We start from the raw sequence: 27,329 nt of genomic DNA, 5'->3' as shown, positions 1-27,329 counted from the left end.
ATGGCGTGAGAGTAGAAGAAAAGAAGAAAATTACGCGCGAGCTATCTATATATATTATTGTTGATAAATAAAGTAATTAGGCAGACTAATTAATTGTCGATATTATTATTAGAAACTATAAAACGGACCACACTTTATGATTAAATTAATCTCACATCACTCATCACTCATCCACCAGCTGTCTTTTCTTGGAAATAAATAATATCTTGAATAAATATTTATATAACGAAAATAGAGATGAAGAAAATGCAGAGAATGGAATACTGAGAAAGAACAGCAGAAACTCTCCAAAGTTGGAACCCAATCCAATCCCCTTTGAAAGCAAAAGGGTGGCTAGCTTTTGCTCCCCATGCCCCGCGATGATGGACACTTTGTCTAGTTAGACAGCACCCTTTTATCTACCACCCTAACTAGCTTCTTCATTTTCCCTCCCTCGTGTCACAAACCAAACCTTGTAGCAACCTCTTCCTTTGTCAATCATTAACATCCAATGGTACGGCAACAATGAAAATTGTTCGGTTTAATTTCATCTTTTCGCACCCGAGATAATAGATACATACATCTACATATATACCACTTTTCATGCCATCTTTCGTTTTTACTTTACTTTATATCATATTCTCGTTTTTCTCCCTTTCTTATAAGATCTTCTGTCACTCTTTTCTATCTCTCTTCTCTTCTCTTCTCTTCTCTTCAACAACCCCCTCCTTCTAAAGGTTCTCTCTTTCTTCCCGGTGTTCCTATATTTCAAGTTTTCGCGTTTCCTTTTCATCTGGGTGCTTTTTTTTTTGGCAATTTAGCGGCTTCATTAACTGAAATAACTGTCTTCTGGTGTGTTTTTTAGGATCTGTCACTAAGGAACTAGTATAGCATCGAATTAAAGAGTTCAGATCGAGAAACACAGACAAGTTGAAAAGAAAAAGGTTTGATACTGTGATTGTTTGATTTGTTTTGTTGGCTTGACCCGGTATTTTGCATAGACTTTTGAGAAAGAAAGAGCAACTGTATATGTTGTTATGTGTGCATCATCATTGTGGCAGGTTTTTGTCGTGCGGTCACGAGAAACGGAATTTTTTGTGTGACAGACATGGCGACGTACTTTCATGGTAGCGCTTCGGAAATCCGTTCCTCCGCTGAAGGGTTGCAGACACTTTACCTTATGAATCCAAACTACGTACCGTACTCTGACGCGGCGCAACACCCAGCGCAAAACATGCTCCTCGTCAATCCCAATAACGCTAGTAATACTAGCCCCACTTCCGCCAACGCGCTCAACTTGGGTAACTTCACCCACGCGCCTCCACCGCCATCTCCCAACAACCACCGTGACCACCACCACCACCACCTGATTGGGCTTACCATTCCCTCTTCAAACATCATCGGATCGAATACCGCCGCCGGAGATCACGCTCGCCCATCGTTCCTTGGACAGCATGAATTCTCCGGCTTTCACGGCGGTGCTGCCGCGGCGGCAACAACAGCGTCAACTTCTCGTTCTAACTATAACCTATGGGGTTCCATATTCGATCAATCTGCTTCGAATATGGTGACAACAACAAACACGCCATCTGAAAATATAGGGTGTGTTGCTTCTGCTGTCAATCCATCGACCCAGATTGGTTTCCACAGGCCGAATCATTTGTCGCTAAGCCTTTCTTCGCAGCAAACACCTTACAGGTCTTTATCCGGGGACGTTCATGCTATATCTCCGGCGAGCCTCGGCGGCGAGGATATGAGGGGTTTGCAGAGCGGGGTTTCTAACATGCACAGTGTTGTTTTGGGTTCCAAGTATTTGAAATCAACACAGGAGCTTCTTGACGAAGTTGTGAATGTGGGGAGGGGAATCTCGAAAGGGGAGGAATCTATGGAAGGGGCTAAGAAAGAGAAGATGAAGGGGAATATTGAATCAACTTCTGGGGTTGGTGATGGTTCGAGCTGTGGAGGGGAGAACAATGACGGAGGGAAACAAGGAGGTGAACTCGGCACGGCACAGAGACAAGAGCTTCAGATGAAGAAATCGAAGCTTGTGAGCATGCTCGATGAGGTATATCGTATGTTTGTTTAAATCAATAAAAATGCATGCACGTAGTAATGATTAACTTTCCACTTAATGATGCTTGGGGATTTGGTATTGATTTCCAAGAATTTATGATTCGTGACTCTACAAATGCATTGGTTTGATCTTGCGGAAAGTACTACTGTACTTGAGTGTGTTATCGCTTCCTTGCGGTGCGGGGTGGGTTATGTTATGTTACGTTATGTCACACTTGCTCATCAGTCCAACAGCATGGTTGATTCAGTACTTGAATAAAATTTGTATGATTCAGCTTTTGACTGTGGGACTGAGGAAATAATAAAGAATGTGACAGTGCAAGAGGGACTGTGAAATTGACAGGATTGTCACTCATTATTTGATCTTAGGGAAAGGGAAACTGGTAAGAAAAAAGTCACATTCCGTCTGATGAATGTCAGAGAATAATTTCAGTTTGGGCCCATTTGGGTCTGTTCCCAGTTTATATCTGAAACTCCGAACCCATTATTGATCACTTCCACTGTTTACATAATAATATTTCTTTCATTTTACACATTTTTTTAATCATACAAATTTTTGCCCTTAAAAATTGCATGAACACAACAAAAGGGTAAAAAGTAAAAGTAAAAAAAATGCACACATGCATTGGGACAAATCAAGAAACTATAGCTATTACTATGATTAACAAGTTTTTTTTTTTCTTTTGCTACGAATTGTTTAGGTGGAGCAAAGGTACCGACAGTATCACCACCAAATGCAAATTGTGGTAACATCATTTGAACAGGCTGCGGGTGTTGGAGCGGCTAAGTCCTACACAGCCCTTGCGTTAAGGACAATATCAAAACAATTTCGGTGTCTGAAAGATGCTATCTCTTCGCAAATCAAGACAGCGAGCAAGACCTTGGGTGAAGATGATTGCTTGGGAGTTAAGGTAGAAGGTTCAAGGCTTAGGTATGTGGATCATCAACTGAGACAACAACGTGCGTTGCAGCAGCTAGGAATGATCCAACACAATGCTTGGAGACCCCAAAGAGGCTTGCCTGAACGTGCTGTTTCTGTTCTTCGTGCTTGGCTTTTTGAGCATTTCCTGCACCCGTAAGTATTTCCTATCCAACATCATACGAACTAGTTCCAAGTTCTCATGTTTTACTTTATTAAAACTTTATTTTATTTTCTATACATATCAAATTTAAAGAGTATTTTAATACTTTAGTTTCATGTTACTTCTGTTTTTTCTTACTCAATTTTGCATTCGTGACTTGCAGCTATCCTAAGGACTCCGACAAGGTTATGCTGGCAAAACAAACAGGACTTACTCGAAGCCAGGTAGATATACATATATATGAAGTAATCAAAAAAAAAAAACGTGATACCATCAATCACTTTCTATTTTCTCTTTACTTTTTTAGCTACTGTATTCACTGTTTCTACATCCATTCAATAGTTTTGTTCTTTCCTTTCTTACCAAACGGATCCATGAGGATGAGATGAGTTCATATGAGTTTATAATAACGCAGGTGTCTAACTGGTTTATAAATGCTCGAGTTCGGCTATGGAAGCCAATGGTTGAAGAAATGTACTTGGAAGAGGTGAAGCAAGAACCTAACAATGGCTCACAAGACAATAACACGAATAGATCAAAAGAAAACAACAAGGAGTTATGGTCAGAAGCTAATGCTGCTACCCAAGAATCCGGTGGCGTGAGACTTAATCAGATTAACGTTCTCCAATCAAAGGCAGAAAGTTTCAACAATAACAACCAAACCACTTCCCCAACAGAGATCTCGAATTCTAATTCACTCTCAACATCTCCAATGGGAGGAGGAGGTGGAGGAGGAGGGTCTCTTCAATCTGGTTTCCATCTTGGGGACATGCAAAGTCCAAACAAACCAAGAAGCACTTCTGAAATGCAAAACTCTCCGGGTAGCATCCTTTCAGTGGACATGGAAATGAAGCCTCATGGAGAGACAAACACCAGAGAAGGAACCAACACAAAGTTTGGCATCGAAAACCATGGAGGGGGTTTTGGAGCATTTCCCATGGAAGACATTGGAAGGTTCCATCATGTGACTGAACAACTGGCTCCAAGGTTTCATGGAAACGGAGTTTCTCTCACTCTTGGACTTCCACACAGTGAGAATCTTACTCTCTCAGGAACTCAACATGGATTCCTCTCACCGAACATGCACTTGGGAATGAGAACAACCAACGAAAATGAGTTTTGTGGTACCATCAACACCCCAACTTCTTCTCATTCAGCCACCAGTTACGACAACATCGACATCCAAAACAGAAAGAGGTTCGCCGCGCAGTTGTTGCGGGATTTCGTGGCCTGAGAATTCATATTCTTAACTCGCTAGCTAGTATATATAATGAGATACCCCACAAAGGATATGAAGAATTTTCTTTTTCTGATGTTGCAATCCACACACCACAATGCAGTTCAGAGTGTTTTCTCACGACACACTAACTTAGCAGAAGAAAAGAAAGTTAGCAAGGAAAAAGAAAGAACAAAAGAAATGGAGAAGCATATATGAATGTTTGTTCAAACCCGAACACTGCTTCGTTAAGTCACGTGCATGTCCTAGCATGGGAGGGAAATAAATTGCTCCAATGTATAAAAGTGGAAACTGCTCTAAGATTATATATATGAACTTGCAGGGGTTCAGTTTTACATGCATGTTCTGATATGAAATAGTTTAATTGAATTATTCAAGTTGAGTTGGGGAAGGTATATTGTTGTATATGGTATTGGAAAGTAGCTAGGTTCATACAAGGAATTTGATGATTTGTTTGGATAGGTTATATGAATATATATATTGGATTTTGTGTATGCTTTTGGAAATGAATTATTTCTGCATGTAGTTTCTGTTTCATGCGTAAATGTATCTGCATTTGTGGTTACTATGTGATAACTAGGTACCATGCATTACATAAATTTTGTGGATGTATATGCATAGATTAGGATCAATTATTATGGTGCTTGATTTTGATAACATGTTATAGTGTATTTATGTATAAATAAACGTTTAGATGGGATTTTTATTATTTATCAAACTAGTGATTTTTTAGTGAAATTTTTCTATATAGATCATTTAAAACGAAATACATAAATGAAAAAAAAAGTTAATAATGTGAAATCAAGATTTCAAAAAATGAAGAAACACTACTTTATACCCCACAAGTTCTCTTCTATTTTTTTTTCTTTACATTTCATACAAATCACTTCTTCTTGTTTCAATCTTTTTTGTATAAACATATTTTTATATCAAATTGATTTGAAAAATTTGATTAATGAAGCTTTTAAACTCTTATGTTTTTTATTATTTCATATATAATCATATTTTATTTTATTTTGAGATTTTTTTTAGTAATTTGATTAGTGAATTAATTTTTTTTCTCTTAATTATATATATATATATATATATATATATATATATTTGTATTTTTTGGAATAATTTAATTATTAAAATTATATATGTAAATTTTATTCATTAAAAATATATATCTCAATATTTTAAAAAGTATAACAATATTTTAATATTTAAATTTCAATTAATTAATGAAATTATGAAAAATATTTAAAAAAAATGTTTACCCAGAAAGAATACATCTAAAAAAATTAAAAAATAAAATAAAATGGAATTCATACAGTTAAAGTAGGACTCTCTTAAAAATAAACAGAAAATGTGAAGTTGTGTATTCAAAATTTGTTGTCCATGCAATTTTCGGAAGCGTTTTTACCATGCATTCGTAAGAAATAAGATAAAAATTACATGAAAACACCATTGATAAAAACACATGACTTTTCTTACTTAAACCACTGAAATTTTTTTACTCATGAGAGTAAGCAAATACATACATAAAGTAATCTAAATAATTGTGATAAATTTAAATTAAAGAAAAATGTATTTTAAACTATTCAACTATATAAATTTAGATTTGTCATCATTTTTTTTGTTAAAAAATATTGTTATAAAATGAAATAATTTTATGTTGGATAAATTAAATAAATAATTTTTGTTTTACTTTTATTCGTGCTTTATTTTATGTACACGACTTTTTAGTTGGTACTATCTACATCAAATTGTTAACCGATGTAATAGCTTCTGGATAGTCCAGTAATACGTGATGCTTGTAGTAGTGATTTTTTTATTTGGTGGTTTGATTTTGGTTTTAAATATCATGAAAGTAAAATAATACAAATTTTTGTATTTACATATTTTTACAAACAAACACTACAAAAATATCAATGTATTTATACAAACAAATGCCGAAAACAAAACAAAAGAGACTTTGATAAAATTCATGACGGAGTTTTCCAAATAGTGATAGTCCCAAATGGAAAATGAAAGATTATCAAACAAATCTCAACGGTGTAAAAATGAACCTGTAAACCCTTACTATTTCATCACCAGTGATCATATTTTAATTACACGAACATTTTCGTTGTTTTTACATAATGAAAAATGAGGAAGAAATTTGTTCAGATACATGAAAAAGTCTTTATATCAAAATTTTTTTGTCTGACGTAAAATAAATTATTTTACATCGAACACTTTAAAGTATAACATAAATTACTTGTCCACGTCGGACAATAGAATATTTGAAATTAATTACTTCAACTTTCTTATAAAAATGTCACCACATTTTTTTATGTGACTTCCTCAGTGTTAATCATAAATTAGGTAACATAAGTGTTCATTTTTGTGTTAGTATAACGATTATAACAATACAGGATTCAACCATTCGTGTGTTCAATCCACAATCATTGCACCATTTGTGGGATTTTTCTAGAAAAAATGCCAGGGATATTCAAAACCAATTAATATTCCATATAACAAAATTAATAGATTGCTTTCAACTCAAAATATTACCTTAAAAGAATGAATATGTGATTTTTTTTTTTCCTTATACGTTGTTCTTTAGGTTCATCACCAACCAAATTTATTAAAATTCTAATCACTTTCTTGTAAATATTTTAAACTCATATTTTTTTTATAATTCGATCAATAAATATCAATTTATCTAATAAATTAAGATAATGTTGGAAGGAGAAAAGTCCAAAAAAAAAGGTAATAAATGATTTGCTTTGCATTAAATGGAATTATTGTAACGCCCCATTTAATTTAAAGCGCAAAATTAAAGGAAACCGGGCACACCACTATGCCAAGGGAACACCAAATAAAAAAAAAAAATCTGACAAAAGAGAAAAGGGTAGCAAGGCTTTACATGGGCCGTAGCCCTAACGAAGAACATGAAGGAAAGAAATATAAAATCCAACTCCGATGGCTAAGCAGCGGAATCGCCATTTTCTTGTTGACCGCGGGAACCTCGCTCATCTGCTCCCATCAATTAAATTGATGATCATCACATACAATACAACCATACAACAAAACGGGTAAGCTAGAGCCAATAACATATTCATCATACAGTCAATTATATTTTCACCATCCCATACTTATGCAACAACCAAGCATGTCATGACTCTTCATTCAATACACTACGACTCGACTCGACTCGTCCGGATACGTATAACCTGGTCGGATTCAGCAGATGCTTGCACTTGTGGTGGATACCTCTGCTCACCCCCGAGCTATGTGTTACAAGTGTTACGATGGATCAATTTTCCCTCACCACAAGGTTAGCCCTTATGAATTTCAGGCCTCCTACTACTCTCACTACAGGAGTCAGTCCGCTCTAGGTGAGACTAACTGACCCCTTAGAGTATCAGGATGCAACCTTAACTTGAATCCTTACCTAGTTATACAAATGGGGCACCACCATGGACACCCACTACCAGGGGCCATGGGATTACGTCCCGACCACTGAAGCGCAACCCCGAAGATCTCACCTAGAGACCCCAAGGAATTTACACGCTGACACAGACCAACATTCATAAATCAGAAATAAAAGAACATTAAATCATATTTACAATTCCATACCAACCCCTGAGATTAATTCATCATACGTATCACATTTCGAATCCATACCTCTGATCATCACCACCCCATGAGTCTAGGGCCTCGTCTCATATCAATACCATGTTCCTTTAGTTTCAAACCACACATTCATCTCACATGCCAAGTTTCCCCCAACACCCATCATTCATCATTTATGAATCATGTCACGCATATATAGCAAACCATTAGGCATATATCCATACACATGTACATGCATCTCATCATGGTAGTCATACCCAAGCAATTCCAATCATAAGTGAGTAAATACACAACCCAACCCCACACTGTCTCGCCCAATCCCTCGCTCGGGCTGAAGGGTCTCGCTCAGGCGAGACAGTCTCGCTCAGGCGAGTCCCCTTCGCTTAGGCGAGGGCTCGAAAAGAGCATCAGGAAGCAATGCGGGATCTCGCTTTGGCGAGACCCCTCTCGCCTGGGCGAGATGCTCGCTCGCTCAAAAATTTGTGTGGGTCGCCTGGGCGACCTCTCGCGCAAACTGGTTTGGGCGAACCCCCGTTTGTCTCGCCTAGGCGAGACTGGCTCGCTTGGGCGAGATTAACAGGTCTCGCCACTGTTTCACCTGCAGCAACCATGTTTTTCAAACAAACCAAACACACAAGGTATTCTCACGCATCAAATCGAAGGATTAAACCATACAATCAGCAACCAACTCAACATAGACCAAAACGACTGGAATTAGAAACCCTAACTTCCCGTACCTGGAAAAGGGCTAACAGAACTTCGACACGGGACCTCAGAGCACAACAACTTGAAAGACGGACTTGCAGAACTGGCGAAACAGCGGAGGACACGATTATTTTCGAACTTTAATCGGTGGAAAAACGAATGTAAAACTTTAGAAGGTAAGTACAGTAGGTTTAGAGTCACTAACGTGGAGTAGAAATCACTACTTAAGCTCTTGGGACGAACTGGTTCGAGACGGGAACAAACCCTAACAGAGCTCTAGCGTACCAGTTAGGGAAACGGCTGAAGGTTCTGTGAATGCAAGGAACATGTAAGCATTAGGGTAACTGAAGCAAGTTTTATCAGTTGAGCCGGCTCTAGGCCCAAACACAAGGGACAGCCCTTTACTTTAGGGTAGAAGGTAATAAGCCAAAATTAATGGGCCTCACAATTGTTGTAATAAAAAAATTGCTGGACAAATATAAATTTCGCTCCAAAGATTGGATGTACGGAAAATTGATTTTTGTTGGCCAAATTTCAAGGATTCCTAAAAAAGTATTTCATCGCTTCATATTTTATATATATATATATATATATATATATATATATATATATATATATATATATATATATATATATATATATATATATATATATATATATATATAACCAATGCAATTTTATCCGTAGATGAAAAGAAATTATAAATAAACTAGAATATTTGTTTCTTAATCTTTATTTATGTATTTTATTTTCTTCATGTATATTGAGTTAAAATAGAAAACCTGCAATTAAATACCTGCTGAAATTGTATAATATTGACAAAATGGATTAGACATCTGAGTGAATCATATTATTATATTATTAGTAACAGGGGCGTGTATATATATATATATATATATATATATATATATATATATATATATATATATATATATATATATATATGTGTGTGTGTGTGATTTTATTTATATTTATATATTAATTTTTTATGTGTAAAAGTTTTTTTACAATTCTCTATAAATCTTAGCTCATTAATTCAACTAGAAGATAAGATGTTGGTTTCATTAAATTAGAAAAAAATTGTTAGCACAAACAAACTTTATGCAAAGATTTGATAAAACATAATGAAATTATTTTAAACTGGATTTCAATAATTATTCTAAAAAGATATAAGAATATATCATAATTTAAATTGTTTATTATAATTCAAATTGTAGTTTATTTAATCATAGCTATTTTCATTAAAAATTTAATATATTTATAAAAACATAATGAATAATAAAAATATTAATATTATTTATCCGTCAGAATTAAGCACTTATAAATCCATATGTTCTTAATTCAAGTAGAATCTTCAATGTTAAGTTACTTGATAAAGCCTTAAATTGAAAAGGAAAAAACTTTTGAAAGTTGTTTCCCCATGTGCATGTACAATGACCAAGATGGTCAAAATGACTATATTTTTAACAATTTACCAATAAAATGAAATTATATAATAAAAAGTTATGATATCTATTGATTAAATCTTCAAGCACTAGAAAAACAATAGTGTATTAGTGATGAATATAATTTATCAATAATTTAATTTTATTGATAAATTATTAATAATAAAAAATCCATTGGACAAATAGTAGTTAATAAATTTTATAAATAAATTAAAATTTGTTAAAAATTATCAATGATCACAAATTTAGCGATACATATTTATGAATAACTAATTATTGTGACATCCCATTTAAATAGATTAATCTACTAAAACAAAACATCGCATAGTTATAATATTAATGAGCAAAACTGACAAAAGAAACAAGAGTTAAAGAATGTACTTTAACAGTCATCCTTAGGAGTACTTAGAGGAAAACCTGGGCATACAACCATGCCCTAACAAAACAATTCTAAAGTTTAACTGTTGTGCAAAAGGAATGCTCTAAGAGCATGGAATTACGAGGCACTAGGGCCATAGACTGCTCCTGAGAGTCACACAGCAGATTCCTTAAGCGGCACCACTGCTACCACCAGTCCTACTCCCAGAGTTTCCTCCATCTGCTCCCACCAAGGGTGATCATCGCAAAAGGGAAACACAACCGGAACATAAACAGAAAAAAATGCAAGGGTAAGCTAGTGCAATTTAATCATATTATGATACAACAGACAAGTGCTTAAACATTCCTTAACATGTAACACAACAAACACAGGGCATCATATTGTAGCAAACAAGCAGGACACTATGACTCAATTATCCGGATAAATATATTAGGATCGGATTCACTGGACGCTTGCACTCGTGGTGGCCTCTACTGCTCTGCAGAGCCATTACCAATGGGTTTCACCCTACCACACACAAGGTTAGTCTTTAAGCGTCTAAGGCCATTATCCTGCCATAGACTAGGGCCTCCCGCTACTCTCACCACTTGGGTCAGTTTGCTCTACATGAGACTCACTAACCCTTTAGAGTTTCGGGATGCGGTCCTTACTTGAATACAATCTTAATATATACACTACACACCACCATGAGATCTCCCCACGAGACTCATGGAATTACGTCTATCACATACAAATTTCATGTTTATCACATCCCAACCACCACTTCCATCACATACATTAAATTCTCATTTCACCCAACCATAACATAAGAATCCCATGTCATTACTCATACCAAACATACCAATCCCAGTGCATATAACTCATACAGTTACCCCATAATCGTACATGTTCGAGATAAATAGCTACACACAATGTAAATGGAGATGTAACACATAAATCTGCACAATTCTCGCCCAGACTAGAAGTCCTCGCCTAAGTTACAACAACTGTCTCGCTTAGGCTAGGCCTTCTCGCCTAGGCGAGGCCTGGAATAGTGGCACTCTGCGAGCATCTCGCTTGGGCGAGACCAGCTCGCCTGGGCGAGACCGTCCTTCGCCCAAAAATAAAACACCTCGCCTGGACGAGGCTGCGAACAGAGCACACCAGCTTCTCCTTCGAGAACTCGCTTGGGCGAGGTACTCTCGCCTGAGCGAGACAACGCATCGCTCAAAGACAAGGGCCTTTCGCCTGGACGAGTTGCTCGAGTAGAACCTGGGTGAGTCTCAGGCGCTCTCGCCTAGGCGAGACGAGCTCGCCTGGGCGAGATCGACAGTTCTCGCCACTGTCCCCACACATGCAGCAGAGTAACAGTTCAATCCAACACCCAAAAACACATGCACCCAGTTTCAATCAATTACACATACTTCTCAAGCTTATAAACATGCAACAAACCAAAAAGACACCCAAAAACAGCTTTGAACGGTTAAATCTAGCTTCCCTTACCTCTGTTTTGAGTACCAAACGCAACAGACCCTAACTAAGGGAATACCACTGCTCCAAAACTGCGAGGAACGTGCTGAAACGTGATTACCAGGATAAACGAGGTAAATACATGGAACCCTAACCAACCAACATGCTCAAACAGTGAAATGAGGGAAAAAGAGGACCAAAGGCTCTAGAGTTTGACTTACTAGGAAGTACAGGGTCGATTGTGTTAGCTCAGGGTGGAAGAAGATTGTGCCCTAGCAAAGCTCTTGCTTCAGCCAAGAGTGTTTGAGGAAGATGAGTAGCTCTGGAAAACAGAAGAGTGAAGAATGAGTGAGTTGGAAGGGTATTTGGGTCCTACAGTAGGGCTGGCCTTGGGCCTCCGAAAAGGCCAGGCCCAAAACTTTATAACACTGAAAAAGGGGCTTACAATATCTCCCCAACAACAAAATTTTTCGTCCTCAAAAAATTAGACTTACCAGAACAGATGTGGGTATGAACTCCTCATGTCCTCCTCAAGCTCCCAAGTCGAGTCACCTGTCCTCTGGTCCCAGATGACCTTCACAAGACTACTGGCTCTTCCCTTGCGCTCCTTTACTTGGTGATCCTCTATAGCCACGGGCTGTACCACTACCTGGAGATTCTCCCTGACTTCCACATCCTCCGCCTCCAACACATGTGACGGGTCAAACACGTACTTCCGTAACTGTGAAACATGAAAGACTGGGTGTAGATTAGCCAACTGGGGTGGCAATGCAATCTCATAAACCACGGGCCCTATCCTCCTCAAGATCTGATACGGACCCAAGAACTTAGGAGACAACTTCCTTGAGCGGATAGCCCTCCCCACACCAGTGGTTCGGGTCACCCTCAAGAACACATGCTCCCCAGTCTCAAACTCTAGGGGCCTCCTTCTTCGGTCTACATATGCCTTCTGCCGACTCTGAGATGCTTGCAATCTATCCTTCACCAACTGCACCTTCTCTGTGGTTTGTTGCAACAACTCAGGTCCTACCAAAACTGACTCACCGTCCTGGTACCAACATAAAGGAGTCCTACACCTCCTCCCATACAAAGCCTCATAAGGCGCCATCCCTATACTCGCTTGGTAACTGTTGTTATAGGTAAACTCTACCAGCGGTAACACCTCGTCCCAACTGCCCAGGTGATCCAAGATACAAGTCCTCAGCAAGTCCTCCAAGGACTGAATCACTCTCTCTGACTGGCCATCAGTCTGAGGATGATAAGCAGAACTCATCCTCAGCCTGCTACCCATAGCCTCCTGCAGTGCCTGCCAGAACCTGGAAGTGAACCGGGGGTCTGTGTCAGACACTATGCTACTAGGCACTCCATGAAGTCTCACTATCTCACGGATGTAGAGCTGGGCCAACTTGGTCATAGACATTCTGAGATTCACTGCCAAAAAGTGAGCACTCTTCGTCAGACGATCCACCACTACCCATATAGCAGCATGCCCTCTCACGGTGCGAGGCAAGTGGGTAACAAAATCCATGGCTATGCTATCCCACTTCCACACCGGAATATCTAAGGGCTGGAGCGTTCCACCAGGTTTCTGATGCTCCACCTTAGCCTTTTGACAAGTCAAACAGGCCGACACAAACTGTGCAACTTCCTTTTTCATGCCCTGCTACCAAAAGTTCTCCTTAAGGTCTTGGTACATCTTAGTCATGCCAGGGTACAGACTAAGACGACTCTTGTGTCCCTCTTCAAAGATCAACTTCCTCAACTCAGCATCATCTGGTACACAAACCCTGCCTCTGAACCTCAACACACCGTCACTGCCCAAGGCAAACTCCTTGACCTGATCTGTCCCCAGTAGTTCTTTCACCTTCTGTAGACTAACATCCCTTGCTTGTCTTTCTCTGATTAAGCCCAGGAAGTCACTAGATATAACCAAGGTATTACACCTAATGAATTCCGACTCCAACTCAAACTGTAGCTTCATGTCTCTGAAGCTCTCTAGCAACTCCATCTCTTTTATCATCAAGTGTGCCACATGCACTGTCTTCCTACTCAGTGCGTCTGCCACCACATTCGCCTTCCCTGGGTGGTAGAGAAGTTCGAAGTCGTAGTCCTTCAAAAACTCTATCCACCGCCTCTGCCTCATATTCAGCTCTTTTTGATCAAAGAGGTACTTCAAGCTCTTATGGTCACTAAACACATGAAACTGTGCACCATACAAGTAGTGCCTCCATATCTTCAAAGCAAAAACCACCGCTGCTAACTCTAGGTCATGAGTGGGGTAGTTCTTCTCATGAACCTTCAACTGCCTCGAAGCATAAGCCACCACCTTCCTCTCTTGCATCAAGACACACCCAAGGCCCTGATGAGAGGCATCACAGTAAACCTCAAAAGGTTTACTCACATCTGGGATTACCAACACTGGAGCACTCGTCAGCCTCTGCTTAAGCTCCCTGAAGCTCTCCTCACACCTATCCGTCCATGCAAACGGTTGATCCTTCCTGGTTAGTTGTGTCAGGGGTGCCGCTATCTTGGAGAACCCCTCTATAAATCTCCTATAGTAGCCAGCCAAACCCACGAGGCTCCGAATCTCAGTCACTGACTTTGGACATTCCCACTGTATCACGGCCTCTACCTTAGCTGGATCCACAGCTATACCCTGAGCTGATATCACGTGCCCCAAGAACTGCACCTCCCTCATCCAGAAGTCGCACTTTGACAACTTGGCAAACAGTTGTTTCTCCCTCAAGATACCAAGCACTATCCTCAGATGCTCGGCATGTTCCCCATGCGTCCTGGAGTAGATGAGAATGTCGTCTATGAAGACCACGACAAACTTATCTAGAAACGGACGAAAGATCCGGTTCATGTAGTCCATGAACAAGGCTGGAGCATTGGTCACACCAAATGGCATAACCACGTACTCATAGTGCCCATATCTGGATCTGAAAGCAGTCTTCTCTACATCATCTGCCTTCACCAGAATCTGATGATAACCTGACCGAAGATCAATCTTGGAGAACACTGACGCCCCATGTAGCTGATCCATCAAATCATCTATTCTTGGCAAAGGATACTTGTTTTTTATAGTCAGCTTGTTCAGCTGCCTATAGTCCACACACAACCTTGAGCCGCCATCCTTCTTCTTTACCAACAAGACAGGCGCTCCCCACGGCGAAGCACTCGGTCGTATAAACTGTTTCTCTAGCAGTCCCTCTATCTGTTTCTTTAATTCCACCAACTCTGCTGGGGCCATGCGGTAGGGAGCTATCGACACAGGGCCGACTCCCGGTACCAAGTCTATGGAGAACTCAACTTCCCTCCTCGGGGGCAATCCTGGTACCTCTTCGGGGAATTCCTTGACCACTGGTATCACGGTGATCCTCTCTTCCTTCTCAACCTCTATCCTGGCAAAAACCATAAAGCACTGTGCGCCGCCCTGGATTTCCTTCATAACCCCATGAGAAGACAACAACTCAGGCTCCTCTGAGTTTGAGAACAACAGCTTCTTCTCCCGACAGTCTATGAGAACATGATTGGCAGAGAGCCAATCCATTCCCAAGATCACATCAAGCCCTTGCAGAGGGAGGCATATGAGATTGACTTTGTATACGCGCCCCTCTACCTCAACTGGACATCTAGCACACACAGAGGAAGTCTTAACCACGAGGTCAAACGAGGTCAAACGGTAGCTCACACACCGGTAGACCCAACTCCCGCACACACGACTTTGACATAAAAGAGTGTGTCGCTCCAGAATCAAAAAGAACACAACAGGACTTGCCAGATATCACACAACAACCAATCACAAGGTTACCTGAACCCGCTGCCTCTGACCCGGTCATCGCAAAAACTCTGCCTGTAGCCTGAGGCCTGCTGCCTCCTCTTCTCTGCTGAGTCTGACCAGACGTCTAGCTCGAAGTTTATGGTGAGGGTCGTGCAACTGTCCTCCTCAGAGTAGGACAATCCCTACCAAAGTGGCCCTCCCTGCCACAATGGTTGCACCTGCGGAAACCTGATAGCTGTGGACAGAAATTCTTCCCATGCGGCCCTCCGCAATGATAGCACTGGATCCTACTGGGTGGGGAAGGAAAGCCTCTAGACCCCTGTGGCTGTGGATGAGGCCTAGCATACGACTTCTTTTTCTCATCAACTCTCGGCCTGGACCCGGATGGTCCGCTAACCCTCTGTGGTGGCTGCTGGGCTTCCACTTCTACCTTCATACGCTCCATGACCCTGGCCTTTTCCACCAAGGCCGCAAAGTCCTTGATGGACAGCGGGGCCACCATCAACCGAATGTCTCCTCTGAGACCATTCTCAAACTTCCTGCAACGCCACTCCTCATCGAGCGGCATGGTGTAGAAACGCCCCAGATGCTTGAACCTCTCGGCGTACTCTGCTACTGATTTGTTCCCATGCGTCAGCTGGAGGAACTCCACCTCCTTAGCGTACCTCACGCTATCAGGGAAATACTCTGAAAGAAACCTCCTCTTGAAGGCTTCCCATGTGATATCCTCATGTTTCTCTTCCATCACTAGCCTCATGCTGGCCCACCAATGCTCAGCCTCTCCGGTGAGCATGTAGACAGCGAAAGCAAGCCTGCTCTCATCGGGGCACCTCTTGGCATCAAAGATGCGCTCCATATCCTTCATCCACTGGTCCACCTGGTCGGGACTCGTCTTGGCATCAAACTTGGCTGGGCGGTGCTTCAAGAAGTCTTCCAAACTCCATTCAGGGGGTGGAGGTTGGGGATGAGGACCATGCATCTGAGTACCAACAACATTCTCCCCTAATTGACGGAGAGCATCCACATGCTGCCTCTGAGCGTCCTCTGCAGCCTGCCTAGCAGCTTCCATCTGCTGCATCATGAAGTTCTGCTGCTCAAGAGAGGCTTCCTGGCGCTGCATCGCCGTCTCGTGCTGTTGCATCATAGCATTGCTTTGCTGGGTCAAAGCAGCAGCCATGGCCTCGATTGCCCAGGCCAGATCCTGCCCATCGCCCTGACGGGGTGGAGGAGGAGCGATACGTGGGGGTGCCATAACACTGGACACACAGAAAGAACCATTAGAACTCGGTTAGATTGGAAACTCATCTAAACATGACAAGAAAGACACAACGAAAGCTAAGCAAACACATAACCCACCGACGCTTAGGAACGAAGGCTCTGATACCATAAAAATGTGACATCCCATTTAAATAGATTAATCTACTAAAACAAAACATCGCATAGTTATAATATTAATGAGCAAAACTGACAAAAGAAACAATAGTTAAAGAATGTACTTTAACAGTCATCCTTAGGAGTACTTAGAGGGAAACCTGGGCATACAACCATGCCCTAACAAAACAATTCTAAAGTTTAACTGTTGTGCAAAAGGAATGCTCTAAGAGCATGGAATTACAAGGCACTAGGGTCATAGACTGCTCCTGAGAGTCACACAACAGATTCCTTAAGCGGCACCACTGCTACCACCAGTCCTACTCCCAGAGTTTCCTCCATCTGCTCCCACCAAGGGTGATCATCGCAAAAGGGAAACACAACCGGAACATAAACAGAAAAAATGCAAGGGTAAGCTAGTGCAATTTAATCATATTATGATACAACAGACAAGTGCTTAAACATTCCTTAACATGCAACACAACAAACACAGGGCATCATATTGTAGCAAACAAGTAAGACACTATGACTCAATTATCCGGATAAATATATTAGGATCGGATTCACTGGACGCTTGCACTCGTGGTGGCCTCTACTGCTCTGCAGAGCCATTACCAATGGGTTTCACCCTACCACACACAAGGTTAGCCTTTAAGCGTCTAAGGCCATTATCCTGGCATAGACTAGGGCCTCCCGCTACTCTCACCACTTGGGTCAGTTTGCTCTACATGAGACTCACTGACCCTTTAGAGTTTCGGGATGCGGTCCTTACTTGAATCCATATCTTAATATATACACTACACACCACCATGAGATCTCCCCACGAGACTCATGGAATTACGTCTATCACATACAAATTTCATGTTTATCATATCCCAACCACCACTTCCATAACATACATTAAATTCTCATTTCACCCAACCATAACATAAGAATCCTATGTCATTACTCATACCAAACATACCAATCCCAGTGCATATAACTCATACAGTTAACCCATAATCGTACATGTTCGAGATAAATAGCTACACACAATGTAAATGGAGATGTAACACATAAATCTGCACGATTCTCGCCCAGACTAGAAGTCCTCGCCTAAGTTACAACAACTGTCTCACTTAGGCTAGGCCTTCTCGCCTAGGCGAGGCCTGGAATAGTGGCACTCTGCGAGCATCTCGCTTGGGCGAGACCAGCTCGCCTGGGCGAGACCGTCCTTCGCCCAAAAATAAAACACCTCGCCTGGACGAGGCTGCGAACAGAGCACACCAGCTTCTCCTTCGAGAACTCGCTTGGGCGAGGTACTCTCGCCTGAGCGAGACAACGCATCGCTCAAAGACAAGGGCCTTTCGCCTGGGCGAGTTGCTCGAGTAGAACCTGGGTGAGTCTCAGGCGCTCTCGCCTAGGCGAGACGAGCTCGCCTGGGCGAGATCGACAGTTCTCGCCACTGTCCTCACACATGCAGCAGAGTAACAGTTCAATCCAACACCCAAAAACACATGCACCCAGTTTCAATCAATTACACATACTTCTCAAGCTTATGAACATGCAACAAACCAAAAAGACACCCAAAAACAGCTTTGAACGGTTAAATCTAGCTTCCCTTACCTCTGTTTTGAGTACCAAACGCAACAGACCCTAACTAAGGGAATACCACTGCTCCAGAACTGCGAGGAACGAGCTGAAACGTGATTACCAGGATAAACGAGGTAAATACATGGAACCCTAACCAACCAACATGCTCAAACAGTGAAATGAGGGAAAAAGAGGACCAAAGGCTCTAGAGTTTGACTTACTAGGAAGTACAGGGTCGATTGTGTTAGCTCAGGGTGGAAGAAGATTGTGCCCTAGCAAAGCTCTTGCTTCAGCCAAGAGTGTTTGAGGAAGAGGAGTAGCTCCGGAAAACAAAAGAGTGAAGAATGAGTGAGTTGGAAGGGTATTGGGGTCCTACAGTAGGGCTGGCCTTGGGCCTCCGAAAAGGCCAGGCCCAAAACTTTATAACACTGAAAAAGGGGCTTACAATTATTGATAGATTATAATTATTAATAAAATTTGTCGATAAAAATTATAAATTGGTCTTATTTTTCTTCTTTCTTCTTTCTCTCTTTTCTTCTATCCTCGTTGTCACGCTTCACGGCACCACAGTCACCTCATCATCTCTTCCTTTTTTTACCTTTTTTTTTATTATCTTTTTCTTCTTCACCTTCTCCTGCTTAGGCACCACTACTACCATCTAGGGGTGGCAATGCGGGCTGGGCTGGCCCATTTAGGCCCGGCCCGCATAAGGCCTGCACAACGCGGGCTGGCCTGCCCCGCCTCGCATACTTTATGCGGGCTGAAAACACTGGCCCGTCCCGCATACTCCTTGGCTCGCGGGCTCGCGGGCCGGCCCGCTTTTTTTTTTTAATTTTTTTAATTTTTTTTTAATTTTTATGATAAAACTTTCAATGTTTAAAAATTGGGAAACTTTAAGAAGTTCACAAAATTAAGTAAAGACTTTGGGGATTTAGATGATAAATTGATAATTCAACATTTTCTTTATATTCATACTATGACATACACAATGTATTCTTTAAATTTTAGCACATTAAAAATTACATAATACTTGTCTTTTCCAGTTATACAAGAATTTGAAATGTTAATGCAAGAGTCCATAAAAGAAGTAATTAATATACACAAGTGTAAGTTTTTTTTTTTAATTTTATGCGGGCTTGTGGGCCGACCTGCTGGCCTATGCAGGCTGAGCCCGCGCGGGCCTGTGGGCTTACTATCCTGGCCTGTCCCACGTTTTTTCTGCGGGCCTGCGGACCCGGCCCGCAGGCTAGGTCCTAATTGTCATCCCTACTATCATCAATTTTAAAAACCTGTTTTGCAATTAGTTAAAATTAAATTTATATGATTTTATTAAGAGATTAATTTTTGAAGTTTTATTAATATAATTATTATATCTAAGGATTCAAATTGCTTTTTTATTTACGTGACTTAAGTATAAAAGAATCACGATATCTTTTGAATCTACATTTTTTTATATAACCGACATAATGTAGCCCAATATAACAATGGACTATCTAAGAAAATCTCAACACGTGAAAATATGGCAAAAAATCATTTAATTACTCATTTTATTAAATAAATATTTTTTAATTTATTAAAATATGAAATTATACATTAAAAAAGTTACATGTCCATTTATATATTGATACAGAGTAAACTTATCATCGTAATTTTTTTTAATTAAATAAATAATCAATTTAATATAACCACTGATATATTTTATTTTTTATATAATTAAAAATGTGAGATTCTTTTTTTCTAAAGAGTTGGGTCAACTTTGGTAAAAGGGTCCAAGGGAATCCCACTTTGTTTTTCAAGACCTGACATTCAAATGTTCCTTTACTCTCATTTTATTCCCTCATTTGGCCACAACTCACTCTCTTTACTTCATTGTCTGAAACAGAAAGTTCTATTAGGACTTGAGCTACTTTTTCCTTCAAGCTTGTTGAATGTTCTCCTTCCGCATAAGTAGAACTCTAACTCTTGTCCTTGCGTTTCTTTTTTGTTTTGTAGCTTAAGTTCTTTGTAAATCTCTGTTGTGATCTCAGTCTCGTCTGTTTGTGCTTCTATTTTCAGCCCCTTAAGCTGTTCTTGGTTCTGGTGCTTCTCCTTTAAGGGGTTCTTGAGTTAGTTCTCAGTTTTGAGGTAAGGAAAACTAGGGTTTTGAATGTTTTAAGTTATTTTGGTCTATTTCACATCCTTGATGCGTGAATGTTGTTAATTGTGTAAAATTATTTTGTTTGTGTTTCTGGGTGTTTGATTTGGATTGTTTCTCTGCCTTGCATGTGTGAACAATGGTGAAGCCTAGTATTCTCGCCCAAGCGAGAGTAGCCGAAGTTCGACTTTTTTGTATTTAGGAGTTCTTTTAAATTCAAATTTGTAAAAATGGGTCAGTTGAATTTTTTTTTTTGCAAAATAGGGTCAAGGACGACATTACAGGTGAAGTCGTCCTCTACCGTGCCGGTTTCCTTTTTTTTCTTTTTCAAAAAGCAAAACTGTGCTCTGGGAAGCCGGATTCCATTCACTTTAAAAGTGAAGTCGTTCTTGGGCATGATAACTTCACTTTTTTTTTATGTTCAGCTTTATATGTATATTTTTAAATATATATTATTTAGTTTTTTTTAAATATTTGTTTATAGTAGAGAAACAAAATGATATCCTCCTTTCATCCAATGACGATTTTTCTGCCAATTTCTTCCGATTTGGTCAAAGCGCCCTCTACTTCTCCATTTGATTTTACAAATTTAGTATTTTATTAAATGATACTTTTTATTTGATAGTTAGTAGACTAAATAAAACACAAATAAAATAAACCTAAACAAATTAAATATTCAAATATAATTATTGAAGGATTTTTTAATATTTTTTAATTTGTATCATTTCATCTTTTTAATTTTGTATTAAGATTTAAAGATTAAGTATTTTAGAATTTTTTAAAACTATTTTTTTATATTTTTACTGTAGACAAATATTAAAAAAATTAAATAATATATATTTAAAAAAATATACATAAAGCTGAACGTAAAAAAAAAAAAAAACAAAAAGTGAAGTCGTCATCTGGCTTTCTAGAGCACGGTTTCGCTTTTTGGAAAAAAAAAAGGAAATCGGCACGGTGGAGGACGACTTCACTTGTAATGTCGTCCTCTACCATGACGACTTGACCCTATTTTGCAAAAAAAAAAATTCAATGGACCCATTTTTACAAATTTGAATTTAAAAGAACTCCTAAATACAAAAAAGCCCTGAAGTTCACTTCTAGTTTCTGCTCGTATTGTCGCTCAGACGATGAGCTTCCGTTTTTGAACAAGGAGTTATCTCGCTCAGGCGAGATTGTCTAGCTTAAGCGAGAACACTCTATCGCTTGAGCGAGGGCTTCTAGCTTAAGCGAGATAGGTGCATGGACACGTTTTATAAATTGTTCTCTGTTATTGTTGGCTGTTTAACTCATTAATGACATGATAAATAATGTTGAGCATGTATATTTTATGTGATGTGATGTGATGAGACTAAAATTGATGTGTTGGTATGAAATGAAACATGACTTGGTTGGTTGGTTGTGCATTGGCATGCGATTTTAATGCTTGAGATGGAGATGTCTAAATAAAAGAAGATATCATGAACTTTAATAATTCTTCACACTTATATAGAGTATAATGATTTATGTGGTGTGAGTGACAGGAGGTCCTAGTATTTGGCAGGATAATGACCTTAGATGATCACGGGATTAACCTTGGGGTGTGGTTGGGTGATAACCCCTTGTGTCTGAGTTAAGGATCTTGCATTGTGTGCCTTCACATGCTTTGTGTGCTTACTGAAATGCTTGTTTAAAAATCTGCTTGTATACTTGTATGATGAAAATTATTTTATCTCTAGCTCACCCTTTCTTTATGTGTCTGTGTGATTTTCTTTTTGCGATGATTATCAAATTCTTGGTGTGAGCAGATGTGGAGCTCGTAGTGATCGTAATGATGATGGAGATGCTACAATTTAGTTATGCTCGTTGAATTTTGCTCTACGAGTTTAATCTAATTTGTTATAATTTAAGATAACTTTTAAATGTTAATTCTAATATACTCTTTGTGGTTGTTCTATTTTATATTATAAATATGCGACGTTTTATTTATTTAAATTATTATATTAAATTAGGACATTAGAAAAAAATTTATAATTAAAATTTAATTTCATTAGTTTTGTGTAAATTTCATTAATAATTAATATAATTAAATACATATTTAGTCTTAATAATTATTACATGTTTATTAAATAAAAAATAACATTAATATATAATCAATATTAAATACTTATTTGTTTTGCCAAAAGTTTTAATTATTTTTGTAAAACTAACTACACATTAACGATCATACGTCCTTAATATATATATATATATATATATATATATATATATATATATATATATATATATATATATATATATATATATATATATATATATCGTGTTTTAGTCCTTTTTAATTTATCATCATAGAAATAAAAAAGAAAAATATTTCACTCATCTTAAACCTTCAAACTTTCAAACAGTAAAAGATTTGTTTATCTATCTTTTCACTCGTTAGTTGCAGCACAAGGCGTGTTGATTTTACCGGTTCGGTGAGAGTTTGGAAATCGGAATCGCAATGGAGAAAGAGAAAGGAATTGAAAACTGGAGCGAAAAGGTGGAAGACCTAGTAGACGCCGGCGACGTGGAATCCGCAATCTCACTCCTCGAATCAGTAGTCCAAACCCTAAACCCTTCCGATTCTACTTCGCAACTTCCCTTGGCTTCTGCTCTCTCCGACTTGGCCGACCTTTACTCTTCCAAAGGCTTCTCTCTCAAAGCCGATCACCTTCAATCTCATGCTTCTGTCCTTAAACAACTCCACAGTTCCAATTCCTCGTACCTCTCTCTCTCTCTCTCTCTCTGTATTTTCTATGTATTACAATTGTTTCATAATTTCCTTTTCTTCGACTCACGAATTTGTTGATTTTCAATTCCCTTAGCAGCGAGCAAGTTCCAAAAGAGTCCAACGAGGACGGAGTCGTTAAACCGACAACGTTTGCTTCGCGTCGTTCTGATGGAAGGGTTGAAAAGCGTGCGGAGTTGACTGCTCAGACCTCCGCCGCCGGTGGTTCTTCCGATGAAGGTACGAGATGTTTTTTGTCGCTGTCTCAGATTACACATGGACTTGCCGTGATAGTTTATATAAGTAGAGACATTACTTAGAGTTAGCTTTTGGATTTAAATTAAGTAAAAACTCATTCTACTGTATCAGATCATATAACTATTACTGATTGACCTACCGTATCACAAAATTCACATCGTCGAAATGGAGTGAGCTGAAGATTTCATATTAACTAGTAATATGGATAAAACAATGTATATAATTAGGAGATAACTCTTGAAATTAGATTAGGTCCAAATCCAAATTCTCATAATTATCTCAAAAGTGGGAAAAATTTGTGCGGGATTGTTGGACAAAATATAAGCGAACCGTAACTAGTTAATGAAACTATTCTCAAAGTACTCTTCATTTTATTGAGTGTATTTCGAATGTTTTTGTGCCTTCAGTGTGAAATAAAGAAAGGAAAGTTAATGATAGAAAGTTGTGCGAGAGTCTGAATAATTATTGGAAGTAATGATTGAAAGTCATCATCGGAATAACTGTATTTATTATTACAATCATGTGTTATTGCAATTGTGCAATGTAAATGATATTGTGAATTGTTAGTACAGATTGGGAAGCAATAGCTGATCGTGAACCTGATGAGTTACTTCCCACGGTATCCTCAGATATTGTATCTGGAAAATCAAATCTTAAATTGGAGAATGCCAAAAGTGGAACCCCAAAAAGGCGTGGAAGAGGAACATTCTCTTATGAGAAACAAGAGCTTTATAGTGATCAGTTACTTGACAGACCGGTCGCTGATGTTGAGCAGGCTGAGACACGCTGTAATTCAGAAGATAATAGAGATGTACAAAGCAGTAAGTGACACATCATGGATTTTCAATCTATGATGAAAAAACCAGTTATATGCGTATTTTTGTGCCACGGCAACTATTTTGTATATGCAATGGTGTTTAGCGTGCTTGTTGGTTTTGATTGCTATTTGCTTCCACTACACCAGATCATCATTTTTCCAGAGTTTCCGTACTCTTTTAAGATGTAATCTACCCTTCTGCTAGGTTTAGTCTTTACAAGATATTGTATTAAAACGCTTGTGTTATGATTATTGGTTGGTCATTTCAGCAAAATATGGTACAAACCATGTTATTGTTCTGGCTGATTTTTCACCAAGTACTAGGACAACAGAGCTGGAGAAGCTTTTTGAGGACTTCAAAGACCGTGGATTTGTGATCCGTTGGGTTAATGATACGGTTGCACTTGCAGTATTCCGAACACCCTCAGTTGGTAATAGCAAGTTACCTGATTTATTATTGTTTTTCCTATGCAATACTTGTCATGATATTTACATAAATCAGGATGTTTTTCTGAAGGCATTATGATGTTGAACTAAGGTTGCGTGTAGCTAAAGTTGGGTTTTAGATAAGATAACCATTGAAATTGGGGGACTGATGATACATGTATCTTTATGAAAATGAACATTTATATTTGGTTGTTTGTGTAAATAACTTTATAAATGGTGAAATCTGAAATTTGCATTGATCTGATGAGCATGGAAGTTGAAGATTCACATTATTTAAATGATGCTACGATCATTCAAAAGAAAGACATTTTGAATTTTCTCCTTGACTTTGCATATTGAAAAACAGAGTATGGTTGCGGGTTCATGTAACAGTTCTTCAAGATAGCTATCATGCTAGTCACTTTTGTAAAAATATGAGATGATATATGCACTGTGTGTTAAGAAGAGTTTTAATTAAAAGGATTCTCCCTTGAACGACATCTTTGTCATCGCCGATCACCAACAAATAGAAGCTAGGTATAACATACTGTTATGACCTTTTCCCTTTCTTCTTCGGATGACTGGCTGAATTGGCTTTAAGCTAATGATTTCTACATTATTTTTTCAAAAAGAAATAAGTCCCTGTGATTTACTGTTAATACTGCATCAGTTTTGGTAGATTGTCTACTCTTTCATTTGATCAGTTGGCCATTCAACACCTTTAATATTACCTTTAATATACAATGCAGCACTTGAGGCTCTAAACAGTGTTCGTTGTTCATTCACCACGAGGATACTTGATGAAGATGATACTCTCCTTACTTCAATTAAAGCAAGAGGTACGTACTTAACTGTTTTCCTTTCAGGGTGGTTTACCAATATATATAAAGATGATATCCATGTTTCATGTACACATTTTTTTTGACGTCTTTGTTCCTAAATTTTACTGTACAACATTATTTATACTATTTAAAGGATAAAATAGGAAATAATGTGAACACAAAATATAAACGACTACAAACAAAGTAACTCTCTTAGAAATGATTATGTGCTATTTTTACCCAAAAAACTGACAAACTGTTACAATTGAGTGTGCCCACTGTGCTCTCTCAAGTAAATTTTAGAACGAAAGAAAAATAGTAAATAAAAATGTGAACAGATAGGCGCGCTAAAATTGTGTTTCTGCCAGTTTACACTAAAATTCTCTTTGTTGTGCATTTACTTTCAAAATTGAAATGCTGGAAACCTGATAACAGTCATGTTAAAAGGCTATGAAGCTTTTATGAATTCATAATATTAGTGTGCTTTGCCTATATTGTGTGATTTCTTCTATATGGTAGTATTCAATTGAGTTGATCTAAGGATTGATTAGTGATTTCAAGTGTATTAATTTAAACTTGTTTATTATGTAACTATTTTTTATCATATTAAATCTTTACATTTTGGATGACGAGAAGCAAATTACGTGTTTATTGCACTTTCTATCAATTAATGGTAAGAATTATGGATTTTGCCTTACATGTTTTAGCTGTGTTTATTGTTCATCCAGACCTGGAACCACCACGACAACGGCCGAAAACTTCAGCCCAAGCAGCACAGAGGCTTATTGCTCATAGTATGGGCTTAAAATTGTCATCCACAAGCGGTGGGTCCCGAGAATATAGAAAGCAAGAAATTGATAGGAGGGAACGTATTGTGACCAGGCAAAAATTGAGAGACGAGGCTTGGGGAGACGATTAATATCTTATAATTTTACTCCGCTTTAGTTGTTGTACCACTCAAATTTCCCAACCTCCTATTCAAGGAATTTCTTATTCACCCTCTAAATTTCTAATTGCTTTTTATAAAACGTACTTCAAAGTATAAAATATAAATACTCAATAATTTATTTCATTTTATCGTAGAAATCAAATCAGTAATACTTACATATATAAGACTCGATTCATCGATTTTTTATATGAAAAAGTAAATTAAGAATCCATGTCGCATACAGAAACTAAATTATACATTTAGTCTATAAAATCAATAAATAATTCGAAAACCAACAAAATTCAATAAACCTTGTATGATTAAGAATTGTAGTGTGTCTGCGCAATCATTCATATATGTCTCAGTTGAGGTCCTGACCTGATATTTAAAAATAATATTAAATGTCTTAAAGACTATGGGTCCAAGAATTGGATTTAAATTCGTTTTATATTTAGTTTAAAATTTATCATGGCTTAAATATACATTAGATTCTTATTTTTGTTGTTTTTATTCGATTTTT

At 38.4% G+C, this 27,329-nt stretch overlaps 2 protein-coding genes across 4 annotated transcripts; both read left to right on the top strand.

The window, feature by feature from the left end:
- Nucleotides 1-242: 242 nt before the first annotated feature.
- Nucleotides 243-4,865, top strand: LOC114169766 (BEL1-like homeodomain protein 1). Of its 2 annotated transcripts, none has more exons than XM_028055064.1 (6): nucleotides 243-493; nucleotides 845-923; nucleotides 1,041-2,044; nucleotides 2,754-3,127; nucleotides 3,298-3,358; nucleotides 3,550-4,865. In XM_028055064.1, exons 3-6 carry the CDS (start codon nucleotides 1,088-1,090, stop codon nucleotides 4,366-4,368), a joined length of 2,211 nt encoding a protein of 736 aa, XP_027910865.1. In that variant the 5' UTR covers nucleotides 243-493; nucleotides 845-923; nucleotides 1,041-1,087; the 3' UTR covers nucleotides 4,369-4,865. The 2 variants fall into 2 exon arrangements, with proteins under 2 accessions (XP_027910865.1, XP_027910864.1); XM_028055063.1 differs by lacking the exon at nucleotides 243-493 and adding an exon at nucleotides 503-716.
- Nucleotides 4,866-23,197: 18,332 nt separating this feature from the next.
- On the top strand, nucleotides 23,198-26,958 carry LOC114168357 (coiled-coil domain-containing protein R3HCC1L). Of its 2 annotated transcripts, none has more exons than XM_028053140.1 (6): nucleotides 23,198-23,552; nucleotides 23,660-23,799; nucleotides 24,390-24,638; nucleotides 24,904-25,065; nucleotides 25,810-25,899; nucleotides 26,610-26,958. In XM_028053140.1, exons 1-6 carry the CDS (start codon nucleotides 23,293-23,295, stop codon nucleotides 26,798-26,800), a joined length of 1,092 nt encoding a protein of 363 aa, XP_027908941.1. In that variant the 5' UTR covers nucleotides 23,198-23,292; the 3' UTR covers nucleotides 26,801-26,958. The 2 variants fall into 2 exon arrangements, with proteins under 2 accessions (XP_027908941.1, XP_027908940.1); XM_028053139.1 differs by having other exon boundaries at nucleotides 23,202-23,552; nucleotides 23,657-23,799.
- The last annotated feature ends 371 nt before the right edge of the window (nucleotides 26,959-27,329 follow it).

The sequence above is a fragment of the Vigna unguiculata genome, chromosome 11, assembly GCF_004118075.2.
Source record: "Vigna unguiculata cultivar IT97K-499-35 chromosome 11, ASM411807v1, whole genome shotgun sequence".
In the NCBI taxonomy this organism is placed as follows: Eukaryota; Viridiplantae; Streptophyta; class Magnoliopsida; order Fabales; family Fabaceae; genus Vigna; species Vigna unguiculata.
Note: the sequence above shows the minus strand (reverse complement) of the source record. Positions and strands in the feature narration are given on the sequence as shown.

Coding starts and splice junctions, on each gene's coding strand:
- LOC114169766 (XM_028055064.1), top strand. CDS start 1,088: ATGGCGACGTACTTTCATGGTAGCGCTTCGGAAATCCGTTCCTCCGCT. Junction 2,045..2,753: donor TTGTGAGCATGCTCGATGAG/GTATATCGTATG, acceptor CGAATTGTTTAG/GTGGAGCAAAGGTACCGACA. Junction 3,128..3,297: donor TTTGAGCATTTCCTGCACCC/GTAAGTATTTCC, acceptor CGTGACTTGCAG/CTATCCTAAGGACTCCGACA.
- LOC114168357 (XM_028053139.1), top strand. CDS start 23,293: ATGGAGAAAGAGAAAGGAATTGAAAACTGGAGCGAAAAGGTGGAAGAC. Junction 23,553..23,656: donor CTCCACAGTTCCAATTCCTC/GTACCTCTCTCT, acceptor CAATTCCCTTAG/CAGCGAGCAAGTTCCAAAAG. Junction 25,900..26,609: donor TACTTCAATTAAAGCAAGAG/GTACGTACTTAA, acceptor TTGTTCATCCAG/ACCTGGAACCACCACGACAA.